Raw genomic sequence first — 17225 nt, forward strand, 5'->3', positions numbered from 1 at the left:
TACAGATGTGGATTTTCTATACATTTATATAATGAAATTGTAACATATTTTACATTTTGAAATACACCTCATCTATCTATCTATCTAAGTTATAGTGCCCCCTGCTGGTTATTTTACAATTAACAATTAACATTTAATTAACATTCAATGAATACTGTAAAAATATTTTCCTCATATACGTATGATTCTGTGTGATATTTGGTGTGTATTCCCGGTGCTCCGTGGTTTTTGAGATCTCTGAACAATATGATCTCTTCAGTTCTTTGTATGCTCTCTGGGAACCACAGCTTTTGCTGTAGAAGACAACGGAGTAATTCTGACTGAATGCTGAAGTTAAAATAAAAAAGTACTGGCTTAATTACGCCAGCTTCATGTACTTAATAATAGTTCGGGTTGTAATAATTTCATAAAAAGCGTTTTAAAACTAAAGGGTAAAAAAAACATTTTCAAGGAAGTATGTAGTTGACTTAAATTTTATTTACTGTTAATACAATAAATATACAAAACTCAAACTACTCAACATGCGACTTAAGGAGAGACATGAGTGCATTTATACAGTACAGTGAATTTCAGGACAACAGGCAACCAATCGTCAATTTTACAAAATATACAAATATCCCTTAAAGTTGTTTTTTTTTTTTTTTTGTTATATATTTTTTAAATAGCTTCAGATTCCACAGTCACAGAATAACATATGACCATTTTTTCAACGTCTTCTCAGTGTTTCAACTACATACTGGATTTTGAATTTTAAAATGACAACTTAAAGCCACATTGCAACATAGTTCACATCATGGTGCCAGTCTATTGATTCTCAGACATCCCAGTTCATTTTCATTTTTCAATATTTTAACGATAGCTTTTAGAAAAGAAAAAAATATACAAAAGAAAATGGGAACATTCAGGTGCCATTTGCTGAAATGTACTTATTTTATAAAAGGAAGAACAACTTGCAATACTTCAACACACACGCACACAATCACACAAACCTCAAAGAGAAATGTAGAACTCTAATCTAACAAAATCAGGAAAAGGGAAACAAATGAGAGGCGAAAGGAAAAGAAAAGAATAAAAAAAAATTTCATTCTGAAATGAAAAATTAAAAACCACCGTCCATCCTCAGCCTCTGGTTACTGAAACCAAAGGAACGTAAGTCTTAACACTGAAAATGACAGCAAGCTCTTCCATGCGCGTGCGCACACACACACACACACACACACACACAAACCATTTATCTTCGTCTCTCTTGATATCGTTTTGAGGTGAGGGGAACAGTCTCATGACTGTGCCCCCCAAAGGCTGTTTCACACAATGCTCCACTCAATAAAAAATACTGAATTAAAAATGTACAGAAAAAACAATAATGAATAAAAAGGGAAATGTAAATGGGACTGAAAGGACACAGACACCGTACATAAACAGCAAACTGCAATGAAAACCAGAAAGTGAAATTTCAGGAGACCACTGGGATGAAAAAAAAAAAAAAAAAGAGAAGTTTTGTCCAGAATGCATGTTAAATGTGCAAAGGCATAAACTTTAAACTTTGCAGATTCATGGTGAGTGAAGGACACAGTAATCAGAGACCACAGTTTTGTTAATTGGCTGAGGGACAACAGACCTATTCAAGAGATAAACCAGAAAGCCAACATTTTTCTTTTTCAGCAAGCGTCTCATGCATGTGTTAGAGATATCCTGAGTATTGCAGATTTTTAGTGTCATCATTTGAGTCGCTTCTCATTCCAAAACAAACAAGGCTCTTTAACTTTCTTTTTTCAGCTTAGTTCTGTTTATTTTTTGGAATTCTGATCTTTTTTTGAAGTTATGCATACATGTTTATATACATTTGGGAGGGTCAGGCTGAGTGGAAACCTTATGCTAAAGGCTAAGACTTAGACCAGCCACACACCAGGCTGAGGCAAGTGTTAAAAGTGTGTTGTGTTTATAGTGTTAAGAAGGGGTTGCTTTCAGATGGTGCGGCTCCACCTACTGGATGTATTCAGCATGTAACAAACACCCAGTGAGTGATGCGTCACAGCAGCCAATAGAAGTTTGAGGGTTGGTGTAACCTCTTGACCTTTAGTTTGTGGAGACAAGTTACAGATTCCCAAACAGGGAGAGGAAGAGGAAGAAGGCAGAGACTGTACACTCGTCAATAGTGCGACACTTATCCACTTCTTGTCCTCTCGTACACACTTGTGCACACTCTCACTCGCGCACACAGACAAACTCAAACATGGCTGTGACCCTGGTGTGCGACATGGGAAAGGAGGAGACGAGAGTGCACCAAGCCGAATCAGGCGGCCTGCAGTCATCCATGGGCTTCTGGAAGCTGGGGTGGGCTTGTGAGTACAATTAGGAGGAACAAAGTTGCAGTAGGTGGAACATGGACAGAGGGTGGCGGGTAGGAGCCAATCAGATGTGTTCTTTGAAGGCTCCCCGGGCAGCATTGGAGGCAGCATTGGCTGCAGCAGTCTGGACTGTCTTGTTAGCCATGACGCCGGTGGCGAACTCCTGCTGGGCCTTCTCGAAGCTGGCACCAGTGGTTCGGTACAGGGCATGCACCTGCACGGGAACAACAATCAGATTCAGAATGGAACAACACCTAGACAACCAGGATCAGAATTTGCGGCCGTTTGGGACGGACCTTTTTAAACATGATGAGAGAGATGACTGCAGAGGCAGTAAAGAGTGCGGCGATGAGGATCATGATGATACCCACAGGGATGCTTTTATTCAGGCCAGTCAGAGCTGAGATCCAACCACTGCCAAAGCAGGAAATTACACGCAGACATCAATATATATAGAAGACCACAATGAAAATCATTACAATATAATTGATAAAAATTGACATGTTTACTCTTCTCAATAATGATTTGTATGGCTGTCTTCAAATTTATAATTAAATGAAGCATAGCTCCACAACATTTCTCCTTGTATTGAAGTTGACATGATGACAAGCCATCACTGCACAAAACACACAAAGTGATATAATTACCAGTCCCAAATAAATGTTCAATAGCAAATGCTGTTGCCACAATCTCGGGCAAGTGCAATAATCTATCTGCATCTATTTATTCCCCTGCAGAGTCATCTATACATATTCATATGTATGTATTTCTATTCACAAAAATGCTTCAATACAGACATGCAATCTGTGTGGCTTTGTTGTCCATAACGTTTAGTCTATATTCAGATATTCTGGGCTTCCATTGTGTATACAGTATATACTGTCAGCATGGCACTGACTACCGTCTACTGTTTGTGTCTCTCTGATTGGGCCATAGTAGCCCCCATAATGTTGTATATGTAGCATCCTGCTTCAGTGAAATGACAATAAAGGCAAAACTAACTAACTAACATGTAGGTATATGGTGCATTTGGAAAATGTCAGAGACTACACACTTCCTTCAGGTAATCCTCACCTGGCCCCCCAGCCCGCGATGCCAATGGCCTGGATGACATGAACACCAAACTGGCAGATATAAACAAAGAAGAAGACGAAAAACCGGAAAGAGCTGTCACTCCTGTAGGGGCACAGAGGCAGGATACAATCAATGGCAGGTCTCACAGCTTTAGATTATTCCTGGTAATGGAGATATTTGAATGAATGGGGAGAGATGAATGCCCAGTAATGACAATTAATACAAAGATAAGCTTAGTCAGAGATCAGGTGAACACAGCAATAATAGACTGCATTCTGTATATTTATAATTTTTACATTTATGGAATTTGGCAGACACCCTTTTCTAGAGTGACATAACTGCTCATAAGTGAACACATTTAGATAGTTGTTTACTAGAGTCCAGATCACGAATACAGTCAGTCAAAGACAGTTTGACAGTTACAACAGTAAGAATAATCTCAAAACAAAGTATACTGAAGCGCCTACATACATAATGCCTTTTTTGTAATTATCAGCCAGTTGTGGTTGATTATGCAAGGAGAGGAATAAAACATAAAGGTGGAAACAGGGCTGAAAAACACTGGGCAATACAGAGACAGAGGACGGAAATTCTACCATACCTGAAGGCTCCGTAGAGGGGTCTGTACCAGCAGACAAAGGAACAAGGGGTGAAGAGCATGAACCATAGCATGGCCAGACCAAAGTCCACCCCTCGCGAAGCATCAACACAAAACCACGCCAGACAGCCGAAGATGTTCACAAAGAGCGTGGCCGTATGAACTGGAGAAAGAACAGTGCTGAATATCAATCAGATTTATCACACACACACACACACACACACACCTATACAAAAAATAACAATTTCAGAGTAAGGGTGTGAGATATATATGTACACATACACACATGTACACACACAGTGTTAAGATCAAAATTCATATTTTGATGATGAGGCAGTAGACATTAGTATGTTTAAAAAAATTAAATAAATTATGTGATGCTACACAAGTTTTACCCAGATGAACAAGCTAACAAACAAACGAACAGATTCTCAGTAATCATTGTCTTCCTCTTCAGATGTCTTCCTCTTGTGGCAAGAAGTGGATCTTTGTCTTTTGCCTAAAGATGGTTAGGTTTCAAGAGGGAGGCTGTCAGCCCAATAATATTTGGTTAATATCGAACACACCAAATTCAAAATATTTTAATTTCAAGACATGGAAAACAGTGAAGGGGAAGACCCCTTCAGTTATTCAGCCCAGAAAGAATGAGATGATCTAGGAGAGGATCTGCAACCAACAGAGGAACATGAAAATTTTCATTTAATAATTCACAGAGGTGTTCTTCCGTACATTTACAATTATGGTGGTGATCTTTAAATAGCCTGATGGGTGACTCTTAGTTACCATGTAACAGCCAGCTGCTCTCTCATGATGCCAAGAACATTCCATACTCCTATGTGGAATTTTACAGTTATCCTACAAATCCAAGTACAGGTGAAATATGCAAGTTTTTTTCTTTTAAAACATTGACCAAGTGTAGAAACTGCAGACAATGATGTCAACTGGCTTTCAATACAAGTGGCTTAAAAGAACCCCCTCCTAAAATCCCCCATATCTCAAGCTGCATGGGTTAGTCTGGCTAAGATTCACATGCCACCACAAGTTCAGTCACATGAGTCCTAGTATAACCACTATCACATGACCAGAAATTTTCCAGAAATGCAAAAAGTGGAATTTGGCTAAAAGGGACAAAGAGAGCAATCAAGTGACTTTGGCACATACTTGGAGTGTCACTTGCTCCATGTGACATCTCTCAATCCTCTGATGCAACCATTTGATGTCTGTATTTAGCTGTATACAGGACTCAACATAACCAGGATTGAGTTGACAACCACAGACAAAACCAAATGAAGGTCAACACAAATCTGAAAACACTCTAGGTTTCCAACAGACAGAAATAAATCTATATCAACTCAGTGCAAATGGAGAATGGCAAGGGCAGGGGGCAACTTTCACAGAGTGCAATCTCTACTCTACGGTCACGAAACATTACCTGTGGAGACTGCTGGGCAGGGAGCATTGTGTAGCTTTAAATTAAGAACTCAGCCTTAATTATCCAGCTCTGTGGCAGAACTCAAACCCGTGATGCATAATGATTGAGTTATAAATGATCCAATTAAGAACAGGAGGAATTAGAGAGAGGATTTTCTGAGTCACAGGTTAAAGCGCTTTTCTTCTGGGCAGAGAAAGAAAAATGTTTCTTTTAAAAACACGACCCCGCAGGTCTCAAAAGGGTGAGGCCAGTTCATTAAACACAAAAGTGTAATCAATTTCACAAGACAGTACAGTTTAGTCTATGAAAAGCAAATAGATTAACAGATTCATGACATTGAAGTGATTGTCATAGTGAAACACTGCAGCACAGCAACACAACAAAATGTGTCCTCTGCTTTTAACCATCACCCTTGGTGAGCGGTGAGCAGGCATGACAGGTCCCCGGGGGGCAGTGTGTGGGGACGGTGCTTTGTTCAGTGGCACCTCGACGGTACGGCATTCAATTATGACGGCATTCCTATTATGGGTCGGCTTCCTTACCGGCTAGGCCACTACTGCCCGTTCATCTAAATGTACAAAAATCTATTCTGATACTTACTGGGATTAGTGCTTTAAGAAATTGGAATTTTATTGTAGTATAAAGTATAATAGACTTTCGGTGTCAAAAGAAGATACTCACACATCCACAAGTAGTACATGATCTTCACAGTCTTCTGGAACTCCACCGGGATATCTACCGAAATGTCATGGTAGAAGCAGGGACCAACTGGAAACTTCTCTGGGAGGGGTGGCCAGTTGTTTTTTCTCCCTAAAACAGACAGAAGTGTTATGCAAAAACTAAGAACCTGGTGGAATCTTATTTGACACCTTTTGTGTTCTGTGGTTAAGTGTCTGTATTTCTGAACAGTTTAACCTTTAAAACTGACAGCAGTGCAGCTTTGAAGGTAAATGTCTCATTTCTGTATCTCATGGATGTGTGTAGTGCAGACAAATCTGCGGGGGCTTTGATGGATGCTACCATGCCATATATATATGTGTGTGTGTGTGTGTGTTGTATATGAATAATAAAGAAATTTGCATTTCTGCAGCACTTCCCTTGCTTTAGAGTGCTGTGTTTATGGTTGGTGGGGGGATTCGTCAGTTGAAAATTGTGAAAATTAAACTCCTCAGTCCAATGGATGCAGCATGATTCATTTGACATTTCCTCGTTTAGCAAACATTTATGCATGGGTGCCATAATGGGAGGGATCAAGGGTAGTGGTTTTCAGGGGCCCCTTGGAATGGGGGCCAATAGATCATAGAATTAAGCCTAGATTAGAAGGAGGGTGCTTCTACACAGAACCGAGGCTGCCTCTATACAGGGAACAGAGGTTGTGTTATACCCCTGTTCTTAGGTTTGCTTAAGTATGTTAGTAGCTGACATGGCTGGACTGCAACTATGAGATTGTTTGCAATGTCTGCAAGTGAACCTAAGATTTGTCCAAAAAAATGCAATTAATCTTGTTAATTGTATGAATCATAATGCAGTGCCTGGTTGTGTTCTAATCTTTCTGAAGAAACACTTGTTCCAAAGTATGAGTGTTTGAATGCAACAGCAGGGATGTCGCCTAACCCCCTGATGCCCCGAGGGACTGCATCTCTCTCTCCCGACGATCTAGCTCTGCTGCCTTCCTCTCCAGCTCCTCCTGCCTCCGCATCAACTCTGCCTGTGCCCGTGCCTGTTCCTACACACACATACGCACAATTGGTCAGTCATTTGGAAATGGTATACATTCAACAATAATGAGATCATAAAAAATTAACAACCCAACCCCATAAGCCATTTAACAATCCGTTAATATTCCTCACCCATTACATCTGTTGAATGATTATGGATATTGATATAGGTGTAATGTTCATTATCCTGTCCTTCCTGGGTTTCTTAACCCTAACCCTACTTACAGAACTGGTAAGATACAGATTTTTATGCATAAGACCCACAACATAAAACCAGACTATCATAAAACTCAAACAGCGCAGAGTTTCTACAGGGGAACAAAAAAGAAACCATCGTGTAATGAGAATCATGTACATGTCACGTCTGTGTGTAGTAAATATGATCCATATTGCTGTCTACAGAGTCTCTTGTCCGAGCACGTTGTTTTAACACAGGAGAGGCTCATTTTAAAAGGATAGTTGCATTAGTCACACTTGTGTGTGTGTGTGTCCGAGGCTTGCTGGAGCTCCACACAAACTGTGGGCATCAGAGGAGATTTCACACTCAGTATGAAGGTCAAGAGGACAGAGAAACATGGCACAGTTTGAGTTCACCAGATGGTACGACATAGCTCCACAGCACCACTTGGGCATCACTTTTCATTTTCATGAGCTTTGAGGAACCACAGTAGTTACAAGTCAGGCTAGGAAGGCTCAGGGCGCTTTACTTCTGGTTGTGGTTCATTTTTCCCCAGAGGGTGGGAGACCGCTAGAACAAGAAGTGGTGAACTTTAAAACCAGTTCTGAGTGGCACTTAACTGCTCTCGAAACATTTTGTGATGAACATCATTGTTTTGTTTTGTTTTTTTTAAATCCTGACCATTTTTGAAGTTGATTCAGTTGAACAGAATGTGCAGGTAAACTAAATCAAACCCTAACCCTCAAACATATATATTCAAGAGTTCTTTTCTTTCAAACATAATTCACCAGATATGGAGAGAAGGTTTGACCAACCTCCCTTGCCCGAAGTCATGTGACTTGGCTGAGTCTGCTTGGCTTGATTCTAATGCCGAAGGGTAAAGTATGTTCCGAATAACACCCTAACCCCTTGTGCATGGAGAAATGTCTCATTCCACAGAATAGAAAAGCCCTTGTCTCTTGGGTTGGAGTCGCAGGAAGGGGTGAATAATTGAAACATCGCCTCTGGGCCGTGCCTGTCTGCAGAGAGGCGCCTCCCTTGGGCTTGCAACAGAAGGCCGTGGCAGAAGTGAATTCAACTTTGCCAACCTTACTTATTTTAAAACACATGGCTTCCTTATGTTTCGTCCTCCTCTACAGCGCAGGAAAACATGTGCTGACAGACACCTAACAGAATTTTGGTCTCTGGGATTGCCCATTTGACCTAAATATTATAATAGTTTCAATATTACAAACGAAAGGATGTTCATTGTAACCATACATGTAATGTCCACTTTCTTGATGTAAATACATACTTTTAAAAATGGAATTCCCTGTGTCACATGCCATTCACTCAGCATTGTCATTTCCAAAAGGCACAAGCGATGCTGAATCTGTTAGCATGTGTGAAATCAGCAGTAAAACATGACTGGCTAAAAGAAACGTCCCAGAGCGGCCAGGCATCACGTTCCAGCTTTAGCAACACTAATCCACCCTGCGCTCTCTCATTCATGTTCATCTTGACAAGGTGCCTTCAGTGTATATGGTGCAGCTCCGATGTGAAAACCTCCCCTTTTGGCACATTCTGTATGTCTTCACTTTTGCTCTAAGCTAACTAGAGCATGGGATCTGGAGCAAGGATGTGTCCCAGGAATTTACAACCTGGGGCCACAAAAAAAAGTGGAAAAAGTGCTCTTATTTATCTGTACCGTGTCACCACAAAGACACAAGTGCAAGGTTGAGTGTGGTGCTGCCCTTTCGATCCAAGCCTGCTTTAGTCATTGTACTTGGAGTTGAGTATGGAGATGAAGTTTTGGCTCAGCAGCCCGCATCACGTGGTCTGTGGAGAGTGGGTTCATGAATGACTGCATCAAAAAAGTACCGATGAACAATTGTCTCTTTCAGAAGAGCAGTGGAAAAACAACACTTTAACCCATGGAACTATGAGAGTAATACAACTGCACCCCACCACACATCCTATTGCTGCAGTGTAAATAGATGCTGATCTCACAGTCCCTGGAACAATGGTGTTGTAAACTGGCCGTTTAGAGGGCAGGCAAGTTCTGGTTCTTGTTTGAGGAGGGTGGCGATATTTTCAGGCTGTGTGCGGTACCTGTGTCTGCTGGGGCTGCGTGTAGGCGGGAGGCTCCTCTGTGGGCTTCATGATGGCTGGCTGCGTGTTTGCAGTGGAGTGCATGGATTTAGGAGCGGAGCCCGGAGGGGCCTGTAACAAGAAAACAGAGGCCTTATTCTCCTATTTGTTCATTTATCATACACTCACTTCATAAGCAACTCCATGAATCACCACCATTGAGGAATAGACTAGATTAGGGGCTGTCATCCATGTGCAGATTCTTTGGGGTATCTAACGACTGACTGGTGGCCTGTCCCTGACCACAGGGCTCCAACGAGGATATTTTTGGGCAGTGGACATGTAAAATCCTCATTGCCGTGTCTGATGCACTCCTACCAACATCAACATACCCTGTCAGTGTGATAGATGTGTTTGGAATAGTCAACCTACAGAATGTCTTGTCAGAATGTGACTATTGAGATTAGAACAAAGTCTGACTAAACTGAACTTCTCAACAAACTCAGAAAATAACACCATATCCTGATAGCTGACGCCTGTCAGCCCGAGGCAGGGATGTCAACCTTTGGTCACGGGCGCTTTCAGTCAAGGGGGCTTGTGACTCACCGGCTTTGTGTCTGTGAACGGGTTGTACTCTTCCAAACCAGGAGGGGCATTTCGTGTTACTTGTGTCACTGACGGATCCTGATAAGGAGAAAAGAACACACACACACACACACACACACACACAGGATTAACAATGGAAACCAAGCCAGGTGCTTTGAACAGATCCATCCCTGATGTATCCTTAATGAGACCACCCGAACAACCCTGACACAAGGGTCATCCGAATCTGAAGCTTGCAACCGAAGTAACGGTCTCAGATAATTAATGAACCTCAGCCTTCGGCTCCACTGATCAACATTATCAGCAAAGAATCCTTTCCTTCAAATACACAAGCATGGGAAAACATCTCTAAAGAAAGAAGTTCAAAATGTCAAGAAGGGAACATTTGTCCTCTCTACGACGCTGCTGCTGCTGCTGATGATGATGATGATGATAGGAGTGGTACTCAGAGAGTAGTTAAATCTGAGGCAGAGGCTATAATTTAATCCTGGCAAGTAAAGGATGATTCCAATAATTTCCTCTGCGAGACCTTTAAAAATAGCTCCATCCTGGAATCAGAGCAGATAGGACGATTTCCCCGCTACAATGACACCAAAAAGGGAAGGCAAAAGAGAGAGAGACAAGAAAAGGGTGGGGATAATAACATCATTTTTCATGAGAAAAATCACTAATCACTGTTTTCACAATAACGCTACATGAAATCCAGCTGAAGTTGTATCGTGTTGAGAATTACACACACAGACAGAAAAACAATTCTTTGCAATCAATATTATGAATGCTGTAATCAATTATGAGATTACTATTTTTTTTAAAAATAGGTTGAAAAGGTAATCTGTGCTGCAGGAGACAAGCCTGAGGCACAACAGTCCCTCCACAGACGTGCGCACAACACCATTTCAGTAACCTTCCACCCACTCCACAACCCTCTTTCATTTCCACTGCTGGCACCAGAAGCAGGTCTATGGTCTTCCAACATCTCTGTTTCCAACAGTGAGCGGTTGGTAGCTGTCGGGTGGCCAAGGCTATGAATATTTTAAACTGAACAGCAATGAATCTTTTATGTCCCAAACATAACCATGCACACAATGTGTACAAGGGGAAAAGAACTTCATTATTTGTTTGGAGTGGGTGTGGCTATTCAAACAGCCACACTGATCACAGTTTGACAATCTATTCAGTTAAAAGAAAGTCTGAAGACAGGTTGTCTTCATACACATCTTAGTGAGTTCTCACAGTAAACTAGTCTTCATAATGTGTAATCACATGACATTTAAGGTAAATTCCTTAAAAAGAATTGCTGCACTTTTAAGGGTGCAACCATTTTTGAAACCTGTTTATTGGTTTAGCTACTTAAAATGAAAATCTGTTATTTATCTCATCAAGAGAATGATTAAGAAATGATAATATGATTATTGAAAGATTATAGAAATGTAGGGTGAAACATCAGACTAAAACCAAAGACCAGTGGATGGTACTGAGGAGGCGGCTACTAATGAGACTGGAATTTCCCACAGGTGGGACATTTTACCACTCATGTGACACTGAAGACCAATACAGTGTCAGCATTTATTTCATTTGAGTTAAAGATAATAGGAAAGTTAGAATTTAGACTGAAGACATGATATGTCTTGGTGTTTTTGTTCATCTTGTTTAAGTAAAAGGACTGAAAACATAAAAAATGTAAATAGAGTTTGTTTTAACAAGCAGAAAAAGTGCAAGTGCCAGAGACTGTTCCCATAGAAACAGCAGCCCAGCAACAACAAGAAGGGGGGGAATGACATTCCTTCACCATCCTCACACTCACAAATTACCTTACATTTCTCAGCTACCCTCTGCATCTTTTACCCAGTATACCCAGTATCCTCAGATACTGATGAGATCAATTGGTTTGGAAGGGTCTTCATCGGCCATAACCATAACTCACAGTCCCTACATCCACCAACTGGACTGGCCACACTATCACCCTAGGCAATTTACCCATGAGCATTAATAGGGTCTTTAAGGCTAGTGCGAGATACATGTTGACCAAATTATGCCCGACAGGTGCGACCGGGTGACAACAGATGAAAGAACCTAAAAAAAACAATAGACCTAAAACAAACAAATAAATAAATAAACCAGACACCATCTGTTAGCATTACAGCACCATATGATAACATGAACTATTAAAATTGGAGCACAAACAAGAGTCTTAATGAGCATAAGGCTAGCTTTGCCAATACATGGCTAGAGTCTGACAGGACCTGGTAACATTCTGATCTCTGACCAGCTAGGCAACCTAGCAGGTTTTGCCTCAGATATTGGAACTTGATTGTTTCAAATAAGTGCTCGTTTCAATTAGCAGCAAAAATGTCTGATCATACATTAGACCTCTAAATGTATGTATCATTGACATATTGGATGCTCAAAACAACACTCTGGAGAATAAGCACAATGTAATGATGATGCTTCATAAATTATTGACACCTTTGGTGCTGTGGCCAGACAACAAAACCACTGCTCCAGTGTACAGTTACTCTCCAGGTTCTGTTTGAAGGGATGTGCTCACGTGATCCTTCATGTTTGAGATAATCCAGGGAAACAACATCATTTTAGCCATTATTGACATCAAACGTTAAACATAAAGATGATCACTGGTGACCCAGTAACACTGTCCTGCTGCCTGTTCCAATATGTTCCTCTGGAGCACCTTCACTTCTACTAGAAGAATCCTGGGTGATTAAATGGAGGCGATTCTAGGGTTTATTGATTTTTCTCCGTGGTGGTGATTCTGGTCATGCTATGCTAATTGTATGTCCAAAGATTTTTTTTTTTTTTTGTTAGACCAAGCAGTAACGGATTAAAGGGGATTTTTAAGTGGTGGTGGGTATTTAAAACAGGTCTGGGTGGGATACCTGCTTTGATGATGTGCGCATGTGAGTGAACCTAGCACATGCAACCCAAGCATCACTCACAGCTGTCCTCAGTGACCAAGGCCGTGCGCATGTCTAAAATCAGCAATAAAAAGAGCCGTGCGCGGTTACCCCAACCCGCATCCCGCCCGGGATTATCAGTCAAGCATTGGTTGTTACTGCTGGTTACCACCACGGGATCATACCGTCGCCTCCTGATCTAAAGCCCGAATTCAAGCATGGGCCAGTGAGGCGAACGCTGCCTCGACGGAAATCGAGTTGATGCAGAATAAAGCCAGGCTGGCCTAGCAAACGAATGCCCACTAGCAGCTCGCGTCGTTGGCAATGAGAGTTGCAACAACTACTCTTGGTGACTGGTTACTATCGGAGTGAAGCAGCGAGGAACAGAACCTCGGCTTTACTGCCATCAGCAAACGAACCCTGTTGCAAGTAGTTAATAATCTCACTAGTGCAGTGTCCGGTTGTGTTCGCCACGGTTGACACTTTCTAGCCTGGACGTCACGTTTACTGCGGCCGTTTGGCAAGATAGCTACACGATTACCTCCACAGAGCTCACGAAACGCAAGCGGACACGCTTCGCGTTGGTATAACATTTAGTTAGTATGACATTTCAGGCAAAGGCGGCGGAGCTGTGTGCTTTCACGCACACGATCCACATCCGCAGGCACGGCCAGACCCGACGCCCAGCAGCACCGGCTAACCAGGCCAGCCCCGGAGCAGTGCGTTAGCTCGGCGGAGCCGGGCTGCTAATTCGTGCGCGCAGCTGCTAGCTGCCTAGCTCAGAGCTAACTGGCCAAGTTAAGTACAGCTAGACGCGCCAGAGCGGCGAAGTGCTAAACCCTAAAAACGCAACACGACAACAAGCGTGTGGACGCCGGAAAAAAAAAAAAAAAAAAAAAAAGAAATAAGAACGCAGCCGGGGCGTGAACGTGAGAGTAGTGGCGAAGCTCACCGCCGAGTTAAGTTCGCACTCGAGCTGTCAGTAGCACAGCTGACTCGCTAGCTTTAGCCTCGCCGCGGAGCCGCCTGTGCGGCCAGCTGAACACGAATTCCCCCAGTGCGAGTGCGGTTTTCGCTCACCTGGAAAGGGTTGCTGAAGTCCGGGTCCGCGAACGGGTTGCTGTCGAAATCCGACATAACGAATAGGCGACGTCCTTTGTTCGTCTGTTGCGATGAACAACAACTACGCTCCTAAACAACGGCGGCCGCCGCAGCTTCCTCGGCGCGTCAGCTGCAAAATGGCAGGATCGCCAAGACCGCGAGTCGATTGGGCAGAGTCGACTCCCAGGTCCGAACACTCCATCACAGAGCGTCCCCCTCTCTGCTATTGAACGGTATTATTAACTCACAACTTTAAACTGTATAGAATTTTTTTTTAAGCAGCCTGTATCCTCGGCATTTTTTTTACTCGGCATTCCTCAACTTCTGTCAGTCCTGAGAAGAAGAATTGATTCTATTTCTATTCTATAAACGAATACTTCAGTTTGAAATGAAGATGACTGGGTGATGCTATTAGCCCTACTGTCGTTTTTTTTTTTAGAGAATTGCCCGCGTTTTAAGCCTTTAACAAGTACAAGATCAACACGTCTAACCTTAGCAGTTACGGCATTTGTAACATTTACCTGATTCGTGTGTGTTGTAGTGGACTGTTTGGGGGTTGTTTGTGAAAGTTGTGAAGCTGGTTTAGACACTGAACTGCTGCTAGTTTAGGTTTGCTGCAGGCTCACTGCGTTACAACAACGTGCGATTTTATTATTGATTACTGTATAGTTGCATCTTGCAGACCATTATAAACAGGCTGCACCCGGCGTTTATTAGCATGACGCCTCTGTGCTGCAGACGCCGTCCAGCTCAACGCCGCTGGCGCTGGATGCAGGCGGGCCAGAGTAACCATAGCAACAGTTGGTCAGGCGCTTTAATGGCGCTCACACGGCAGTCATGTGACTTAAAGTTCTCCAACTCACACTTCCGGTTCTGCGTGGAAGAGAGCGAGCGGGGGGAGAAGAAAAAAAAAGTTGCACGTCGGATTAAAAGTTTTGCTTTGTGCTCCACCTAATTATTACAGTCGGAACTGTAGTCCTTAGCCGTTCTGGGCAACACCGACCGCCGGAGAATTAAATACGAAGCGTTTCAAGCATGTCTGCGAACAGCCTGTCGTACAACGAGCAAGGTGGAGCGGAGTCGGCGGTGGAAGTCGGGCTGGAGAGCACCCCGACCTCCTCCGGAGCCGGAGCCGGAGCCGGAGCGGGCTTCGGCCTTTTCAGCACGGACTACAAGAAGTAAGGATGACGCGCGGCACACACTGACACGGGCTCCGCACTCGAAGGGATGTGGGCCGGCTGGCGCTAGCCCGCTCGGCGGCTAGTTCATCTGCGGCGCCGTCGGTAGCGTTAGCTTCACGGTAACCGGGATGTTAAAGCAGCATGTGGTGAAAAGGGCCATACGTTCTTTCATATTATGCTACAATATAACCTATATACATATACATATATATATATATATATATATATAGAGAGAGAGAGAGAGAGAGAGAGAGAGAGAAAGAGATACATTCTTTCCTAAGTAGTTTATATCGTTCTCCTTTTTTTTAATTGTTACATTTTCTCAGGAGCCGTAATCTGTCGTTCCAGTGCTGATGTCAGTGCACCAGATGCACGCATCTGTACAAGGTCTCTCTCTCTCTCTCTCTCTCGCTCGCTCTCTCTCTCTGTGTGCGACGTGTAACTATTACATCTTCTCAACCCAAATGTGTTGATTATCTCAGTTGTGGATACCATATGATTTTATTTCAATCGGTGTACGTTAACATCTGATCTACGTGCACACCAAAACTCCTACAGTGAGTGTTAAATTGCTGTTATTTGTGCATTTTTCCTACCTAAACTTAAGGCACCCATTTATTGTATTGTGTCACAGGGCAGTGGTGGCCTAGTGGTTAAGGAAGCGGCCCCGTAATCAGAAGGTTGCTGGTTCGAATCCTGATCCGCCAAGGTGCTACTGAGGTGCCACTGAGCAAAGCACCGTCCCCACACACTGCTCCCCGGGTGCCTGTCATGGCTGCCCACTGCTCACTCAGGGTGATGGGTTAAATGCAGAGGACAAATTTCACTGTGTGCACTGTGTGCTGTGCTGCTGTGTATCACGTGTGACAATCACTTCACTTTTTCACTTTCACATGTGACAACTCATCACTTTCACTCTAGTACTATTGGCGATCAAGCTCTCTTGATCTTCGCAGAGCCTTTTTAGATGGCTGCGGATGTTGTGGAATTAGCTCCAGCTCCTAGACGTCTGCAGTGTCTCTCACGGTGGGGGTTCAGTTTGTTCCTTTCTCTAGTCTGTAGACTTTGTGCCCTCTCTTTTCGCTGAGTAGTCTTTTTCTCATTCATTGTTAAGCTTCTATTGGGTGGTCATGCTAAACACACCAATCTGCTCTACAATATAAGGTGTGTGTTTTAATACCGTATATCCTCCCATTCATATGTTTAATAGCCTATTGCAGTTTTTGATATTTTATTTTTTTTGTTACAAACTGTTTGTGCCAATTTAGCTTGTTGTTGTATGTATGCACACCCACAGCGAAGGTCAGGAAACTTTGGCTTTTTGCCTGTCCTCACAGCTGTTTTTTTTATGTTTTTTTTTCTTATGAACTAATCCTGGGGCAGTGGTGGCCTAGTGGTTAAGGAAGCGGCCCCGTAATCAGAAGGTTGCTGGTTCGAATCCCGATCTGCCAAGTTGCCACTGAGGTGCCACTGAGCAAAGCACCGTCCCCACACACTGTCATGGCTGCCCACTGCTCACTGCTCACTCACGTGTGACAATCACTTCACTTTCTAATCTTACTCACATGAGCATCTCCTGAAATATTGCTGTCTATCTGCTTCAGAGACCAGGACAACCCTAGTGCCTGAGGCTAAGAGTGATTTTCTCACAATTGTCTTTATTATTTATGTTGGGCTAGGATGCAAGGAGCACGGTGCACTAACTGTCTTTTCCATTCAAAGGAACAACAGCAAAAATGTTGTTTCTCGTCCCTCTAGCTGTTCTTTGTGCTGTAATGTTTCGTTTTGAACACTAGAGGTCAGTGTTTGAGAGTATAAATTTGAGTTTAAATGGCCTCAGAAGTAGAGTATTTTATTGTTAGATAATTCTAAATTAGGATTGCTTTGTTTGGTATAGGCTGACAGACTGAACTCTGAACTGCTTCCTCAAAGGGGAGAAATTCATTAATGTTTTATCACTTTACAGGTAGGTTTTATGTAATTAGATGCAAGAAGTAGAGTTGTTTC

The 17225-nt window shown here is 42.7% G+C and overlaps 2 protein-coding genes across 2 annotated transcripts in view; one reads left to right on the top strand and one right to left on the bottom strand.

The window, feature by feature from the left end:
• Nucleotides 1-620: 620 nt before the first annotated feature.
• scamp1 (secretory carrier membrane protein 1) lies at nt 621-14208 on the bottom strand. Its single transcript, XM_028973796.1, has 9 exons — nt 14017-14208; nt 10025-10102; nt 9440-9550; nt 7067-7178; nt 6134-6262; nt 4024-4183; nt 3423-3524; nt 2645-2762; nt 621-2562 (listed from the first exon to the last, which is right to left on the bottom strand). The coding sequence occupies exons 1-9, from the start codon at nt 14071-14073 to the stop codon at nt 2413-2415; spliced, it is 1017 nt and encodes a 338-aa protein (XP_028829629.1). The 5' UTR covers nt 14074-14208; the 3' UTR covers nt 621-2412.
• A 714-nt stretch (nt 14209-14922) lies between these two features.
• ap3b1a (adaptor related protein complex 3 subunit beta 1a) overlaps nt 14923-17225 on the top strand; it is a 60285-nt gene continuing 57982 nt past the window's right edge. The window contains exon 1 of the mRNA XM_028973798.1: nt 14923-15215. Coding sequence (XP_028829631.1) covers nt 15073-15215 — 143 coding nt within the window. The 5' untranslated portion in view covers nt 14923-15072. The remainder of the gene's footprint in view (nt 15216-17225) is intronic.

Source organism: Denticeps clupeoides, chromosome 3, assembly GCF_900700375.1.
Source record: "Denticeps clupeoides chromosome 3, fDenClu1.1, whole genome shotgun sequence".
Lineage (NCBI taxonomy): Eukaryota > Metazoa > Chordata > Actinopteri > Clupeiformes > Denticipitidae > Denticeps > Denticeps clupeoides.

Bases quoted from the DNA above. Each gene is read 5' to 3' on its own strand.
- scamp1 (XM_028973796.1), bottom strand. From the start codon at position 14,073: ATGTCGGATTTCGACAGCAACCCGTTCGCGGACCCGGACTTCAGCAAC. The intron at 10,103-14,016 runs GTGAGCGAAAAC...TCTCCTTATCAG, and splicing joins ACTTCAGCAACCCTTTCCAG to GATCCGTCAGTGACACAAGT. The intron at 7,179-9,439 runs GTACCGCACACA...ATGTGTGTGTAG, and splicing joins CGCAGCCCCAGCAGACACAG to GAACAGGCACGGGCACAGGC.